Genomic DNA, 17,412 nt, shown 5'->3' with positions numbered 1-17,412 from the left:
TTTTAAATCGAACATGGTGCTGTCAGGTAATTTTCCTCCCTCAGTCATTCTGATGGTCCACATTGGAGCTGTCTCCGGGACACACGGAGCCACTGTCACCCGCTTAGAGATGCGACCTGTTGAACGGGAGGACGGTGCATCAAGCTGCACCTGGCCTGGGTGGTGGCTGAACGGACGCTGGTTAAATCAAATGTGGGATTTTAAACAGTAGGTGGTTGGACAAGCGTTGTGTGCCTTGTGTAGAGACACAGAGCATGAGACAAGTTACGTGAGGACCTCAGAGTGCAGCTCAGGGGCGTGAGTGGGACTCAGTGGTCGTGAGGCGGAGCGACTGGCACGTCCGTCGCCCGTGGCAGGGCGGGGGCCCTGATGTGAGCAGGCCCGGGGGGCGTCCTGGCCGGTGATCATGGTGCAGAGCAGACACGTGCCCTCCTTTTTTTGGTTATTAACCCAAAGGCCTCCAGTTTCTTCTGAGTTGCCAGGGATCCAGTCTTTTGTCAGTTCTCCCCCTGTCGCTCATCCACAGGTGTCGCCATGCACGCAGGTGGCCCTCACTGTTGCACGGCTGCAGCTGCCCGCAACCTTACCTCCCGGTGCCTGGCCCCTGTGTCCTCCCCCAGAGTGCCCTGGCTGACAGCGGGGACAAGGGAACACGGGGGTGGGGGGGGGTGGGGGGGGTGGGGATGGAGAAGGCCCTCGGGGTGGAGAGCCGGTCCCCGCCTCTGTCCCCCCAGGCCCGGGTGGCGGCCGCGCTCATCAGTGATCCTCGGGGAGCTCTGGGCCATTTTTATCCTGAGACGGAAACACAGAAGGACCTTTGCTTCGCAGACATTTCAGGAGACAAATAATCCCATCGATTTCGTAAAATAGTACCTCTGGCTCCGCCGCAAAGCAGCCGCGTACAATCAGTGGGAATTCAAATGCTGGCCCAGGAGTAATTAGAAGAGGACAGAAATCACAGTAATAAATCACATTTCATTTCTATTTTCGGGTGTATTTAAGGTAAATCATGGACCACTCCCCGAACTATGAACTACACGCTGGAGTCACATTTTTAGGAACAAAAAACTAATTATGAAAAGCAAATGGTGCCCACGTAGGCAGTAAGATAAATCTTAAAGTGCATGACTTTCCACCTGAGCAACACCTTCTAGAAAGATTGTAGGTTAATGCTTAACCTTTAAGACTAAAACATTAATCAAACCCTCTCTGAGTGAATGGAGATTTATGGGGCAATTTTGAGAGAATAAATAAACTATGAAAATAAAATGCATTTGTTTGACACGTCCCGGGAGGACCTTCGGGCTCACTGAGCGTGGCAGCGGCTCGGAGACGTGCGGGGGACCAAGGCCCGTGGCTTGGGGCGCCCGGGCGCGTGGCTGTGCTTACCTGTCGCAGCGGGGTCCCGTGTAGCCGGCGGGGCACGCATCACACATCAGCCCGAGGCCTCGCTCTAAGTGGCATGTGGGGCTAAAGCTGCACGTGGGGCCACGGCAGGGACAAGAGGAGAAGCACATGACAAGGTCAGTAGCAGCTTGTTCTCGTGTGTCCCCGGGGAGGCAGCAGGTGCAGGCGGGCGGAGGCAGGGGCAAGGGAAACGGCGGCTGCTGCGGTGTGAGCACGGCCCGTGGCCTGGTTCCCCGACTCGTGCCTGTTCGGGGCCTGAGCCCGTCACGCCGGGTGGCCCCACGCTGCTGCTTCCCAGGGGCTCCCTGGGCCTGGCCACACTGGGCATCATACTTCCCTGCCAGCCGAGTCCTTCTGAACCGTCTGAGATTCTGGAAGACTCGGTATGTGATCGTGGAGGAGGGGGGGGGTGCTGGGGGGATGCTGGGAGGGATACTCTGTGTACTGGGACCATGTGCAGGGGGTGTGCACGCGAGTGCCACATGGCCCTGCTGTGTAGGCGGCTGACACCCCCCGAGAGGCATTCAGGAGATACACAACCCGCACGTGCTGCTCAAACATACAATAAACCAAACCACCCCACAGCCCTTGCGATCGCACCCCTGGCGGCCGCCGTGGCCTCAGCTCTTTCTGTGCGGACGTCGGGTCAGAACCGAGTGCCAGGCTGGGGTCCCGCGGGGTCATCAGAGACTTCCAGGCGGGCTTCCGCAGGTGCACCCCATGGGACACCTGCGCGCTGGACCCCAACCCTGACACAGTCACCCCGAGGGCCGGCGGCCCCTCCGAGTTCTGGGAGCTCCGCTGCTCTAGCATCTTAGGATAAAACGCCCCCAAGGAACCTCTGTCTCATTCTCTGCTCCCTAACCGGATTTCTCCTGGGACAGGACAACTGAGCGAAGGCCCGCTCACGGCCCAGGGCCAGGCCGCCGGCCTGATCTGCTTCTGCTCCCGCCCCTGCGCCGCGCTGGAAGGCTCCCTGTGCTGCGGGCAGCCGACAGTTCGCCTCCTGCCACTGCCCTTTGGCTGACCTCCGAGCCGCTCTGCAGACACGGAATGATGGTTTTTATTTTTTTTAATTTTTTAATTTTTTTTTTAATATATAGCAGCAAGCAATTAGAACCAAGTATTTCTATCATTTAAAACATCTCAACTAGGGCAGCCCGGGTGGCTCAGCGGTTTAGCGCCTGCCTTCAGCCCAGGGCGTGATCCTGGGGTCCCCGGATCGAGTCCCATGTCAGGCTCCCTGCATGGGGCCTGCTTCTCCCTCTGCCTGGGTCTCTGCCTCTCTCTCATTCTGTGTCTCTCATGAATAAATAAATAAAATCTTTAAAAAAATAAAAAAACGAAAACAACTCAGTGGAAGGTCAAAATAAATCTGTTGAAGCCTGGCTTGTGGTACCTTGAGTCACAACTATTACCCAGATAAGCGACTCCAGGTTAAGGGGTTGTGGGGGCTGCATGGGCAGCGGAACCAAGCCACAGCCAGCCTGTGCTCTGTGACGAGAGCCATTCATGAGACAGCAGCCTGGTGCCGGCTCCCAAAAAGACCTCGCCAAAAATAAATTTAAAAAAAAAATTCTTTTGAAATTTTAAAAATCAAAAAACTAGGACCTCACCATGAGCGATTTTCTTGGAGAAAACAAGTGACCGCGTTGGAGAAAACAAGGCATGTGTAAAAATAGAAAGAAACTGAATTTTTCTTTTCCCTCACTCACCTCGCGATTTGCTATTGTTTTCAGACATAAGAGGGAGGACTGGATTTTGACATCTGCAGAATACACGGATGTCTTACTTTAAAATTGGCATTCTATAACTGTCTCATCATTTTGGGGCAAAATGACTCTAACTAGAAGCCCTGGGTCTCCCACTCATGTGAGACTACAGCGATGGAAAGAAGACCATACCAATTATTTTTTAAAATCCTAAATCAGTTTACCGTAAGTCATGTCAAAGGTGCTTAACAGGGTTTTTGACACTTTAAAACTGTAAAACAAATTCTTAAATGTACTCATGTGTCAGTTAAAACCAACAGAAGTAAAGTAAAATGCACCCATGGACAAAAATCAATACTTTTCCCGGAAAAAAAAAAAATTAAAGAACAACAAGAGACTCAACTTGACTAGATCTTTACATTTTCAGAGGGCCTTTACAAATAATTTTATCATTTTTGCATAATATCTTATAAGCTGGTTGGGGCAGGCATCGTTTGTCTTGCCCAAGGTCATAGCTAATATCCAGGAGACTTTAGAGCATGGAATCGAGGACTTATCATTTCTAATTCAACGTTTTCTTTTCCATGTAACCAGCATTCATTGTACTGGTAAGAATTAAATAAGTTTAAATTTTTGGTTATATATATATATATATAAAACCAAGTATATCTATATATCTATATCTATATCTATATAGATAGATATCTATATATTATTGAACAATAATTCAATGTGTGTGTGTATATATATATAAACTTTTGGATACACACACTTGACATTATGCATCTAAAGGAAACATCCTCATAAATTATATCTGTAGCTATGATTCAATATTCTTTAAACAATAAAAACTGAGGGTTTGCTCGCTTCCGGCTATGATTATAGTTACTGCCGTGGAGAAGAGGGCTTTCAACAACAAAAATAAAATGAGAACAGGAAATAAACACGTGCCACCGAAAACGTCTACAGAATTTATTTTGGCAAACGCAGCAGAATGCGCAGCTCACTATTCTGTGCAGAGAAAGGGGACTGCCAGATGATCGCTTGGTTCCAGCGAGTCCCAGATCACGCCGGGAGACCCCGGCTGCCCAGCTCTCCTGCAGCAGGAGATGCGCTCTGCGTCCTGACTCATCCCCTTCCCGCCACAGAAGGCACAGGGGATCGGAGGGGGGATGAGAAGCAACTGGGAGACTGCCTTGTAAGGATGTGCACATGGAAATGCCCTTCTTGATGGCTGAGCCCAGACTCGGGTCTTTACCGTGATCTGTCCCTAAGCGTGTAACATCTGCGTGGCCTCTCGGGGCTGTGATGTGCTATGAAAGGCCCAGCGTCATAACATCAGGGCGCGTCCTAGGCCTGCGTATACAACTGGGGAGCAGAACCCCTGCGAGCTAACTACAACCTGGAACATTCGAGGGGCTGGGGGAGAGGCACCAGAGGGACCAGATGCTACAGGGTCTGCGAGGGAGCCCCAGGGAGGGCGGTGAGAAGGCCCAGTGGCAACTGCCCAGGGAGCAGAGGACCCGGAGGGGAGGGAGAAAAACCAAGGGGAAACTCAGTTACTTGGTGGCTGTGGTTTGGGCCGCATGAAGCTGTGAAGTGTCGCTGTAGGGTTTTCTCCTTACAGGTCAATGACCTCCGCCCATAACCTCAGGAGAACCTTTAAGCAAACCCATATTTCCTTAATTACCTTCGGCTGATATAAAATCTGATTTAACGTCCGTCACTGGATTTTGTAATTAGAACCGGGCTGTTTTCTGTGTCTTTGGATGCTCTTTTTCCTCTAAATCTGAGTTCCTCATTGAGTGAGATGAGAGAATGTGTGCTGATAAAGCATGAAAGCAAGCACTGCACATGGTACCGCGATAAATTCTAGCTACCATTTAATAATGCTTCAGATTTTTTTCCAAAATATGTTGATCTCTTTCGACTTTAAGGTATTTAATTACTTGTTACTCAGACCTGTACTTTCTCATCGTGCTCTAATCCCGTACATTAGCATCAGCAGAACTGTTGCCAAGCCCTGGGGTCATTGCTTATAACGAACATTTACAGTTTGTCTATCACGAAGCTTTGTTAATTTTCTTTCTTTCTTTCTTTTTTTTTGTTTCCTTGCTCTTCTTCAATGGTTCTGTAATGGTTTCTATTTCCATAGCCCCCTTGGAAGAAGCACAGGGAGGTGAATCAGAATATATGGATTCTAATATTGGTTCTGCCACAAGCAAGCCGTAATGGTCATGATCAAGGCATCTGATTTCTCTGGAGTTTAGTTCTCCCTTCTAATAAGAGGTTCTGGTGAAATACATTGTCATCACTCACGTAGACATAAAACACATGTGTATGAAAGTGTTCTGAAACATCTAACACACTCCAAGGTTTCTAAAGAATGTTGCTAGATATTTTCTTAAATTTACCTTCTGTCTGGGAATAGTTCTACTTCTCTATTAAAACTACTAATTATATCAGCAATAATTCAATGTAGCCCCTCTGAGTGAGGCCAAGTCAGCTCTAGGAGTGTTACAATCTTTCAAAAATTTAAATTCTAAAAATAAAATAAAATAAAAATAAAAATAAAAAATTCTAGCAGGCCTGATGCACACAAAGAAGTAGTATTCAAAATGATTGAGGGCCTACCCTCTGTCCAGTCTTGGACCAAGAATATCTTGAATTTTATTATACAAATGATTTCAATAATACTACCCTTTTTTAAAAAAAACTACCCTTTCAAACACATTCTAAGTGTTCAAGGGTGAATATTCACATGTCTCTTGCATATTATATTTAATTTATAAGCTATGTGATGCCAGAAATTAATGAATATAAAACATTCAAAATATTTACATATTTATTTGCTTCTCTAGAGATAAATTTCACTACCTAGTTACAATCTATAGCTAGAATATATACATCACCACGATGAGAGGGCTAAGCAAACAGTGGACACTGTGAATAGTTGATGAAATTGATATATATGTATAATTTAAATATTATATGCTTGTCTGTATTCATATATCATAATAATTATACCAATCTATCTTTATCTCCCTGCATATTTGATTTATTTAGCAATATTATCTAAGAAATTTGGAGCCAAAATGCTTATGATCTAGAAGATTTATGATCAGGGATTAAACAGATAAATCACCAAAGCAGAACTATCACTAAGCTTTATACTTCTAGATGAAGGTTGCAGCAACCTTTAGCTGATTTTTTTTTTTTTTTCCTGGATAACCTGTGAAAATTTGAATCCCATATTCTGGATTATTTGTAAATATTCAATTTATTCCTCAGAGTTTTCATCTCAGATTATAATAGTAATGACTTCTTGAAATTTTTATTTAAATGGGGAGTTTAAAAAAAATAAAAATAAATGGGGAGTTTCCCTAAACTGTCTCACTATTTAGTGATTTAAAAATAAAATATTTTAGGTCATAATCACAATCGCACCACTAAACAATGTGAGTGCTCCATGTTGTTTTAAATTTAAAAGTCTTTATAATTTAAAAAACAAAACTAGTATTTTTAAACCAACTGGATTATCATTGCCTCCTCTTTCTACTTAGAAAAATGCTATATTTGAACCTGGAATTAAATTTAGTTTAATTTAAGTAGTAGGAAAACAGCTGATCTCTGGGGAAGGGGAGCTACTGTACACTTTGCACACACACACATAGCCACACCATATATATATTATATTATACATATATAATATATATATTATATATATTATTTGCTTTGCAGGGAATTTTTCAAGGTTTACAAGAGAATATGTGATTGGTAGCAAGAGACACAGAATATTTATGAAGAAACTGCATTTTCTTTTTTCTTTACATTTGAACTTCTTTATAGGTTAAATATATAGTCTTGAGATGGCACATTCCTACAACTGAAGAAGGGGTCTTGAGACCTAAACTTGCATACTCAGTTTTTTGGATATTGTAATAAAAAAGAAAGTATTATGATAAAAAAAAACAAAACAGGCTGCTACTCTAATCTCAGTTCTACTTCTAAAGATAAAATTATTATTTAATCATTCAATAATTATTTAATGTAAGTGAAACATCTCAAAAATTAAAGGATCTTTAAGTACTTGGTGTCACTGATGCTATAGAGTCATCTTAATTTACTTTTTTAAAATCAAGATCTGCATAATTATACAAACTGGAATACATATACTTAAGGGAATGCCATCCTTGGAACTGGGACCCAGTTCCTTTGTCACATATAGATGGTGATGCTCATGTTCTCTTTTCTTTCTGGAACACAATTAGAACTTATTACTAAAATTAAAGTAGAAGCACAGTAAACAGAGAAGGATGGGCCATGAATGATTGTAATTACCCAAGCAGAGTTCTCTCCTTAATGGCCTCTCTGCATTTCTAGTAATGTTGGTCAGACTTGAGGATAGATCCCTAAGATCTACATATCCAATTAATCACATAATTCTCAGATGTATTTGGCTAAAATTCACATTATACAATCAATGGCAGCTCTGCTGGATTGATAGCTCTGCTAGTGCCTAGGATATTTTGCCTAAGAAGGAGCGCAACAGAAATGAGTGGACAGATGGAACCCTTCTGTTTTCCTTAGTGGAAAACACTGGGTTTTGAGTATATTGGATGGTCCTGGAGAATTTCATTCAGCCCAAGTGAATGAGCAGGTTCTCCATTGCATTGGTCTAACCCTTCACAAGTACACCGGTGAGCAAGGGTCCTATCATATTATGCCCAACATATGGCTGACTAACCATAGATTATGAAGGAATTCAACTTGCTCTCCTATATTTAATATTTTCCAGTAGATTTCCCTTTTGCCTTCTCTCTCATCTCTGACACCCTTGGTTGCCAAAGGATCTTCAGCTTTGCATCCAACCAACCTCATCCCCTAAACTCTGGAAATGTTTTGATCACTAACATATGTTAACCCAATTTCCCATTTAGTTGCTTTTAACATCCCTTAAAATTCAGTGTGCTTTTTAAAAAAAGTCCTCAATGTAGATTGCAGAAGACTGGAAAGTACATTGATTTGAAACTTAAGATTCCCACCCTGATACTTTAATGACTCTGAGCAAGTTAATTAATAATAATCAGTCTTTCATTAGACTCATCATGTCCAATTATTTTTTTAAAATGCTTGGTATACTTTATTTTACATAATCTTCACAACGACCCTATAAGAAGGTCTTATTATCACAACTAATGATGAAAGAATTGAGACACAGAGAGTTTAAGTCAGTTTCTCAGAGTTACACAGCTAGAAAGTATAGAAGAACTCAACATTTAAATCAAGGATTTTTAGCTCTAGAATTGGTTCCGTAATGCTATTTTCCCACTGGAGCCTTTTATCTTACTCTATAAAATGGGGTAATAATATCCACCTTATTGAACTGTATAGTGTCATACCTAGAATATAGTAGTCTGTTTTAGTCAAATATTAGTTCTCTTTCTCCCCACACCCCCAACCCAATGACTAAGGTGTAAAATTCCTAAGGAGGAGTTTTGTGGGTGAGGAAGATAAAGATTTCATGTGGGCTGAAAAGTAGAAACCATAATTTCCATGAGGACTTTTAAACTTAGTGACAATTATTCTCTAAATCTTTAGCTTAGAGTATTCATTGACTCTCACAAAAGACCATTTTCCATCATGGTGTCTTGGGGTAGACCTCACTCAGAACATGACCAATTTGAGAACACCTTTATATTAAAAGACTGTAGCTGATAGATTAAATTTTAAAAATCACTAAAAATGTAAGCTCTTCAAGCATTATCACAGCATTTAGAAAAAGCTGGAAGGTGCCTAATATAATACAGATATTATTAAGCACTGAGTTTGCTGATTTTTTAAAAAGATTTTTAAGATTTGCTTATTTGAGTGGGAGAGAGAGAGGGAGAGGGCAGGCATGCATGACTGGGAGGTGGGCCAGGGGGAGAGAGTGAAGCAGACGCCCCATGGAGCAGGGAGCCTGAGGGGATCATGACCTCAGCGGAAGGCAGAGGAAGCACTAAAAACTTACCTTTAGAGAGTCTCCAAAAAGATCTCTTTCATTTAAATTACCATTATTTACAATTTTGTACTAATACAAAAAGGCTGGTTTTTGTTCAACATAGTATGCCCCATTAAAATAAGAACTCTTTATGATGCAGGGTTTTTGCTTAGGTATTGGCCCCTGCACTCAGAGGGAATGTGAATTAGAGCAGCTGGAAGGGAGTATTCCCTTAAAAGGTAAGGGGAAGAGGTAGACAAAATATATCTCTTAAAAGTCTTCTCAAAAAAAAAAAAAAAAAAAAAAGTCTTCTCGAAGACTCCAAGGTTATTGTTCTATGAATAATTGGAATTTTTTTTAAATAAAGAATAAAAACAAGATAACTAAATTGTCTAAAGTTTCATTAAATGTTTTCAAAATTTAGTTTATGCAAAATAAGTGCTTATATCACCCATATTTCAATATTCATATAATTTAAATATAATTCTTATCAGTATAACTGCTTTAGTAGGATATATATATATATAATATATGTATGACATCATATGATAATGTGATAAACCATATGATAACCAAGGGATAGGATGGGTACCTAAAGGTCAGCTAGATTGGTCTCATACTTTAATTTCTCTAGGAGTTTGTGACTTGCCCAAGGTTCATAAATAAAGTGTGAGACTGGGACCCAAATGAGCAGTATTCGTATTAGTGATCTTTTTAAAAAATTATTTTTTATTTTAAGTAAACTCTACAACCAATGTAGGGCTCTAACTCACACGCCCAAAATCAAAAGTCACATGCTCTACCACTGAGTCAGCCTGGTGCGCCTGTGTCAGTGGTCTTTTTATTACTATACAAGGATACGTATGTATGTGTGCACATGTGGGGACTTACATACATCTCTATAAAACATGTCTGCCCTTTATAGCTGCTTTAGAAATTCTATTTGAGTTCTGTTGCTTAGATATTAAATCACCAACTAGAACTAAAATATTAAAAATTCTGCAGAATAAATAGCCATAATTTTAAATATTTTATATTTAGAAAAACTCATATTACCTTCCAGAGAAATTCATGCATATATTTATTATTTATTTATGTGTGACAAGAGAAAGAAGCATTCTGTATCAAAAATGAGCTTGCAGAGTGGGATGCCCAAGTCATTACAGAGGCAAGTTTGTTACTCACTTATTGGATGGGATACTGAGTGGACAGGCACAGGGCAGACAGTCTTCAGAGGTTCCTTTACTAGGGTCGCCATAGAAACCAGGAAGACATTGATTGCAGTGTGGGCCACCTGTGTGATCCTTGCAGTTCTGAGGAAGAAATGCACATCAGAGTTTATTATTTTGGTCTCAAGCATCAACATTTACCAAAAACAGGTCTACAGGGTTATGAGTCTCTTCCCTGTTAGAAAGAATAATTTTCCCATTAAATTGTCAATTTTACAGCTGGGAAATAGCACTGAAAATTAATCTAATACGTAGCTTATAAACTACATGCCAGTTTCAGCATACGCATGCTTAAAAAGAAACAATTGAAATTCATTATAATTTTTTCCTTTCTTTCTTTTCTTCAAAGATTTTATTCATTCATTTGACACAGAGAGAGAAAAAGAGAGCGGGCGCACAAGCAGGGGGAGCAGGAGAGGGAGAAGCAGGCTCCCTGCTGAGCAGGGAGCCCGACTGGGACTCAGTCCCAGGACCCCGGGATCACGACCCCAGGCAAAGGCAGATGGCTCACCACCAAGCCACCTGGGCATCCTTATAATTTTTTTCATTATACAAATCTTATTTCCTTTTTCTGTTAGTTTTCCATTTTTTTCAGTAAGGAAATACATCTAATTGTGCATGTGTGTACATGTGCATAGTCACAGAGTCCTAATAATGTATTTAGTGGAAATTGTAGCTTATTCTAGGTAAAAGTCAATTGTTCAGTTTAAAACTGCAGATTTAATGAGAACAGTAGCTACTCATACAAATCCTCTGGGACAGTGATGCTCTTACCTCAGAGATTAATTTGGACCTTAGTGGGCTCTGATGATTTGGACAATGCACTAGTGTATTATATCTGTGAGGGGCCTGCATGGCTCATAATTACACAGTGAGAATATGGAAAGATTTCTAAACATATACCAATATGTAATGAAACCACAAGGCACATAACAATTTTTCTCAAATACTTTTTCTTTACAATGAAACTGCATTTTTTTTTTGCAGTTTCTTTTCAAAAATAAAAAAATCAAAATAAAATAATTTATGTCTAGATTTCTTCGTATTAGTTATAGTATACTTATCAACTCAGGCTGTGTTCACAAGAGACTGGTAGAAAGGTGAACACTCCAGTTAACCAAACACTGGAGTTGTCTATAAAGCTTTCAATAGCACAATTTGATAAATTTTAATATTTTGGCATCATATAGACCTAACTTCTGTCTCCAATAGTACAATAAAATGGATCTAATTCCTTTTAAGAATCACCCAATATGGATTCATTCTCACTGAAATACATTTTTATTTTTAAAACCATAGAAAAAATATAATATTTTTCTCATGTTCAAAAGTGTTCATCAGCATTTAGGGGTACAGAATTTTTATTTTTACGATCAGTAATTAAATATGCAAAAGAAGCAGCTAAAACATAAATTCATTATAAGGATAAAGTAAATGTTTAATAATCTGGATGACCACGAGGGTGGCCAGCCTAATTCAATGAAAGGTCTGAAATATTATTACATCAGTATATTTTTAAAGAAGCTAATTTCAATTACATTTAGTAAATGGATTTAATTAAAAACACACAAATAAACACATGTGTTTTTTTTAAACAAAGCTTGTTAAATTCCTTGGGGAAAGGGACAGTTCTTTTATTGAGTAGAAGATACTAAATTAAAATCCAATCATTTAACGCTCTGAATCTCTCACATTCTATAAAATGAGAGAGTTAAAGCCTATGATTTATGAAATTTTCAAGCTCTGAAATCCCATGACAGTTTCATCAACTACAAGTGAATAGGTATTTCTTTAGTATCTGGTGATACTTGAAAATAGGTTTTTCTTTAAGGTACTTTACATTCTCTCTCAAATGCATTTAGCAAGCCTTTTTCAAAGAAAGCAGAGGCTAACTTCACTATCAACAGTTGTCTAAATAACAGCATATTAAGATGGAGTGTATAAAACATGGATCAACGTGAAAAAGGCTTTCCTCTTTGATTTCATCTTCATATTAATTCTTTTCGGTCTTCAAGCTTAACTAAGGTGGGCTATTACTAAAAAATAACGTATTTTCTGCAATATTCTTTGCATATTGACATGATCAAGTTGTATCTTTCAAAGACTTAGGGGTTTAAAAAAATAAGATCATAAAATTGATGGTCTTAATCATGTTGCAAGTGGTATCTTTAAAATTCCACTGAAAATCTTGCATAACCCAGACACCCTACTTTTCTTTAACTACTGATCTAAAAGAAAAAGAACATGTAGAAGTCACTTATATTTACTGATGTCACATCTCATTTAGTGGAAATCATAAAATTAATCTTAACATTCGAGTGTTTTTGCAACTGTGCCTAAAACAGCACTAGGCAACAATACAGTGGAAATCAGAACTAAAAAGATGAGAAGTGTACTCTGATGGGCTGGTTATTTTCACAGGTGTCCTGCCATAAAGATGTTCATTCAAAGCACATGTGACAATTACAACAGGAAAGGACAAGTAAGCAATCTCCCCATGTGGCTTTGAATGTTTCCTGGGTCACTTCAAGTGTACTTTGAGTACTTTGAGTTAAAATGACCTTTTCTCTATAGGTCCACACTGTAACAGAGGTCTGGTAGTTTGATCTGATATCAAAAATATATTTCAGTCAATTTCTGATCATATTTATTTATTTATTTTCTGATCATATTTCAAACCAAGCTGATTAAAAAGCAGTTTATCTGTAAATTTCATAAATTCTCTGTTTAATGGTAGTGGAAAAAACATACATACTTTTAAAAAGGAGATAAAATGCAGGTTAAGCAAACCCTAAAACTGTCTTTAATGTGCAACATTCAAATATTTTTCCCTGTGGATCATATCAGAACCAATATGCTCAAAATGGGATATTAGCACTTAGTTATCAATATCATTTCAGATTAAAGGCATTGGAAAGTCTCCAGAAAATATCTTACACGATCACATATTAACCAGCTATAATGGAAAACCCAGAAAACACCAGATTCTACTTCTATTGACAGGATTTCTATTGTTGCCCTAAGATCCCTGCTGTTATTTGATGGTGGCCTCCTATTTTTTTGTCCATGAAACAGAGTCAGTAAACAAGGTTCCATCAGTAGAAGATCTCAAATAATTGTTGCTCCCTCCCTTCTTCCTCCCCAAATTACGCTGAATGAAACTATTTTATTCAAAAAACACACTTCCATTCTTAGAAATACCACATAACCAAATGGACCAACAGCATGATTTGATTTAATCCTAATCAATCCGTCATGAAATATGACTATTGGAAACATCAGAAGTCTGGTATTGTTATCTATTTATTTTGTCTTTTTTTTTTAGGTTTAAATGAAGCACATCCATATCAGCTTTGGGTTGATAGTTCCCCTAGCAGGTTAGCAACATATTTAAAAGTAACTCAATATTTTTCCCAGGGTACATTTTAAAAGACTTATGGTATAATTAAAATGAAAATCGCTGTGTCTTTCTATTCATAAAAAATGCCATTTGAAAAATCTACTGATTCACAAATTAAGGCTATCATGCTTTATAGTGCAAAGCAACTAAACAAAAGCTTCTAGAGAGAAAATAGAAAGAGCATCAATAAACCTAAATGCCCAACTGCATTGAAACAAGAGCCCTGAATTTTCATTTTGGGTTTTTCCCAGAAGCTTTTAAGTGGACAAAAAAAGTGGTGGGGAGGGGAATCGCGCAAGAGGAAGAGAGAGAACATTTAGAACCAGAGATAACAGAGTCTGCCTTAAATTCTACAGGGAAATGAGAATATGATAGACTCCTAAACTGGCACTGTTTCAGATTGTGTTTCTGGAAAACTAATGAAATGAGAAGTGTTGTTTCAAGCTTCTTGCCACGTCAGACAATACGAAACCAACACGCTCTTGAGGTTCATCAGGACTGTCTATGAAGGGACGTCTGGGTGGCTCAGTGGTTGAGCATCTGCTTTTGGCTCAGGGAGTGATCCTGGAGTCCCGGGATTGAGTCCCACATCGGTCTCCTGCAGGGAGCCTTCTTCTCCCTCTGCCTGTGTCTCTGCCTCTCCCTCTCTCCATGTCTCTCATGAATGAATAAATAAAATCTTAAAAAAAAAAAAAAAAAGAACGGTCTATGCAGCGTATATCCTCCAATCTGGAGGCTTCTTAGCAGGATGGAAAGTGCTGGCCTTTGCAGAGCTTAGGCCAAACTTTCCTGTAGAAGGGATAAGCAGCTCTGGGGAATATGTATTGCACATATGTATTATTTTTAAATCTACATATGATATTTTGTTTTTACTTAAGCGCTGAAATTTTAAAATAAAAAAATACGCAGATTGCCCTCTTTTTTTTTCACTGTGGGAAAAAAACTGAATTATGTTTATTATAAAGATTATATTTTATGCTTTTCGCATTACGGGGATACAAATCACGTTCTGTTATAGAAATGTAATCTATTTCTGGTAGATTTATGGGAAGGATTGAGGCCATCTATATTCACAGTAGATATGTATCCCAGTCATTAGTTCTATTTTACTACTATGCTATATCTAATTCTAATTCAATTCTTGGGGTACTATGGGTAAACATGTCCTAATACTTGTTAGGAAGACCACATACGAAGGAGCGTTCTCAGCTTCCAACTCAGTTCAATATAAAGCTCCCCATCAAATCATTTCTTAACTCCAGTGTTTGTCCCAAAGGTAGTAACCGAATAGCAGGGCCAACCGAGCTGATTTCAGCCTCGTCCATCAGCTTCCGCAGAGGAGAAGGCACTTACCAGGCATTCTCCGGTGAGGTCATCGCAAGATTCCGCATGACCGAAGCACTGACAGGGTTCACAGATGCCGCCAAAGACGGTGCCGTTAACTCGCCTGTGCCGAGGCCAACAAGACTGAAAAAGATGAGGTTTCAAGTGTCAGGCATTTTTTTTTTTTTGAGTATTTTTTGTTTGTTTTTTTTTTCAGATAAAGGAAAATGTTTAGGTAGCAAACTCAGCACACACGCCCATCAGGGTCGCCATTATGGAAACAGGGCCACAGAGTTTTCCTCCTGACATTTGGGACTTGGTACTGACCTTAGTGTTACTGGCTGGTATGAGATTAGAGGAAGCATTAGCTTGCTGTCTCTTCTGAAATGGTAAAATAAAGAAGAGATATAAAGAATTGAAACGTGACAGTCTCAAAGTACAAAGCACAGACAGGAAAACAGAAGGAAAAGTACTGGAACAAGGCAGCAGACATAGAAGGACTTTCCGAGAACCTCAGCCTAGGAGGTCGCCTACTGGCATCCCAAGCAATGTCGATGTTCTGGAACAGGTTCCCTTACCCTTAACTCTGTCACTTTGCAATCATTTGGAAGAAAGGCGGTGCCTCACTCTTACACGTGGTCACAGACACAGCTGACTTCTACACGTAAAGAACTCACGTCTTTCATTCTCGGTTGCCCACTGCCTATCAAGGTGTCTCCAATTTGCACAAAACGGTTCATGATTTATTCACCCTATATTCCCTTGATATTGTATTGCATTATTCTGCTGGAACCTCTACTTATATTCACCCTTCCTTGGTAAGGTGCGGGACACTTTATTATACAAAAATGGAATTCTGATTTAAAAAATGTTCGGGTCTTAGAATAATGCTGTGTCGGTGCCAGCTCTGGGTCCACTGGTCCCCTTAAGGATGTTTCCCTTCCGCGGCGCTGACTACACCCTGTACGGGACACAAAATAAGGGGGGCTGCCCTCTAGGAGCTTGTGTTCCCTCTCAAGTTAGTACAGCCTCTTGTGGATGATTTATTATATTTCTGGATGGTTAACCATAACATGATATATCATGAAAAGGCCCTTTTTTATCTCTCTCTCTCCAGTTCGAAATGGAAACGACAGAAACCACTGAAGTAATAAAGTATATAGAATTGTGTTGTGTACTGTTGGAAACATTCTTTCTGCCGCAGGGTATGAAGACTCTTAGATTTGAACATCAATAACAAACACATAAAAAGGATCTGCTGATACTTCACATGTGAAAGGAAAGCAAAAATGACTTTCCTCTTCATTTGGGCAGCACAAAAAAGTTGTTGACTTTTTATCCCTTTCTTATAATTTCTCCTCATTGAATTTTTTGCCACCCCAGATTGGTCATGGAAGAAATTCCCTTCTATGATATGTATTCCTAAAAATTGGTGAAGCAGCAGACCCAGAAGAGGGCAGAAATGAAATGTGTTGATAACAGGGAGAGGGCTGATTTACTGTTTTCAGGTCAAATATTCATAGAATTGTCCTAAGTAAGCTTTTCTTTATACTCTGCAGATGCACTACTCATACCACATCTTCATCAAGTCCAAAAGCATCTGCAATATCTCCATTTGCCACACTCCCTGGAATAGTGGGGTGGGCGTGCAGAATCCTTCCTTAATCTGCACTCCACTATCTGTTGTCCTTCCACTACTCTCTCTGGCCTGCATCAGTAATAGCTCTCTTTTCTACTAGATCACTACTATCAGCTCAAAAATATGATCTAGAAACCTGACCAAAGATTAACAAAAGTGACAAAATTACATCCTTGATATCCCATAATTTTCCAGTTACCTACCTGTTTTTCTTTCTAGTACTAAAAAAAGTCTTTTCTTCCTCACTTCCCTCTCATGCTTCATTCTACCCTACTCTGTCTTGTGCTGTCACCACTCAATTAAAACTGACCTTGGCTATGTCACCACACTCCAGGTAGCCAAAGCCAGTAGACAATTCCATGACTGCACCTTACCTGACCTCTCATCAACACATGGCTTAGTTGACTCCTCTCTCCCTCCAATTTCTTCTTCTTCAATTTCCATGACGTCACAGTCTCCACATTTCTGCCCTAGGTCTTTGCTTTCTTCCCTGCTTTGACCCAGCTTCTTATTGTCAGGAGCTCCTAGGAGCTTGACCATTTTTCTCTTTCTCATCACACTGTCTCCTAGGCAATCTTATTCAGTCCTATAGTTGATGATGCCTTCCAAATACATATCTCCAGACCACACAAGTATTCTAAGTTCAAGACCTGCATATTCTGATTGTACATTGACACCTGTAATTTACACTTTCCAAACCCAGTATTTCTAAAATGTAA

The 17,412-nt window shown here is 40.0% G+C and overlaps 1 protein-coding gene across 3 annotated transcripts in view; it reads right to left on the bottom strand.

Annotated features, from left to right (window-relative positions):
- Window positions 1-17,412, bottom strand: part of LAMA2 (laminin subunit alpha 2) — a 583,647-nt gene that overhangs the window by 231,042 nt on the left and 335,193 nt on the right. For 2 of the 3 annotated variants that reach the window (XM_072833687.1, XM_072833697.1), the window contains exons 16-19: window positions 15,382-15,435; window positions 15,085-15,198; window positions 10,288-10,415; window positions 1,390-1,476 (exon numbers count right to left, since the gene is read on the bottom strand). In XM_072833687.1, the coding sequence (XP_072689788.1) occupies window positions 1,390-1,476; window positions 10,288-10,415; window positions 15,085-15,198; window positions 15,382-15,435 (383 nt within the window). The remainder of the gene's footprint in view (window positions 1-1,389; window positions 1,477-10,287; window positions 10,416-15,084; window positions 15,199-15,381; window positions 15,436-17,412) is intronic. The other variant, XM_072833705.1, reaches the window with a different exon arrangement.

This window comes from Canis lupus, chromosome 1, assembly GCF_048164855.1.
Source record: "Canis lupus baileyi chromosome 1, mCanLup2.hap1, whole genome shotgun sequence".
Classification (NCBI taxonomy): domain Eukaryota; kingdom Metazoa; phylum Chordata; class Mammalia; order Carnivora; family Canidae; genus Canis; species Canis lupus.
This window is presented reverse-complemented; position numbering and strand designations above follow the sequence as displayed.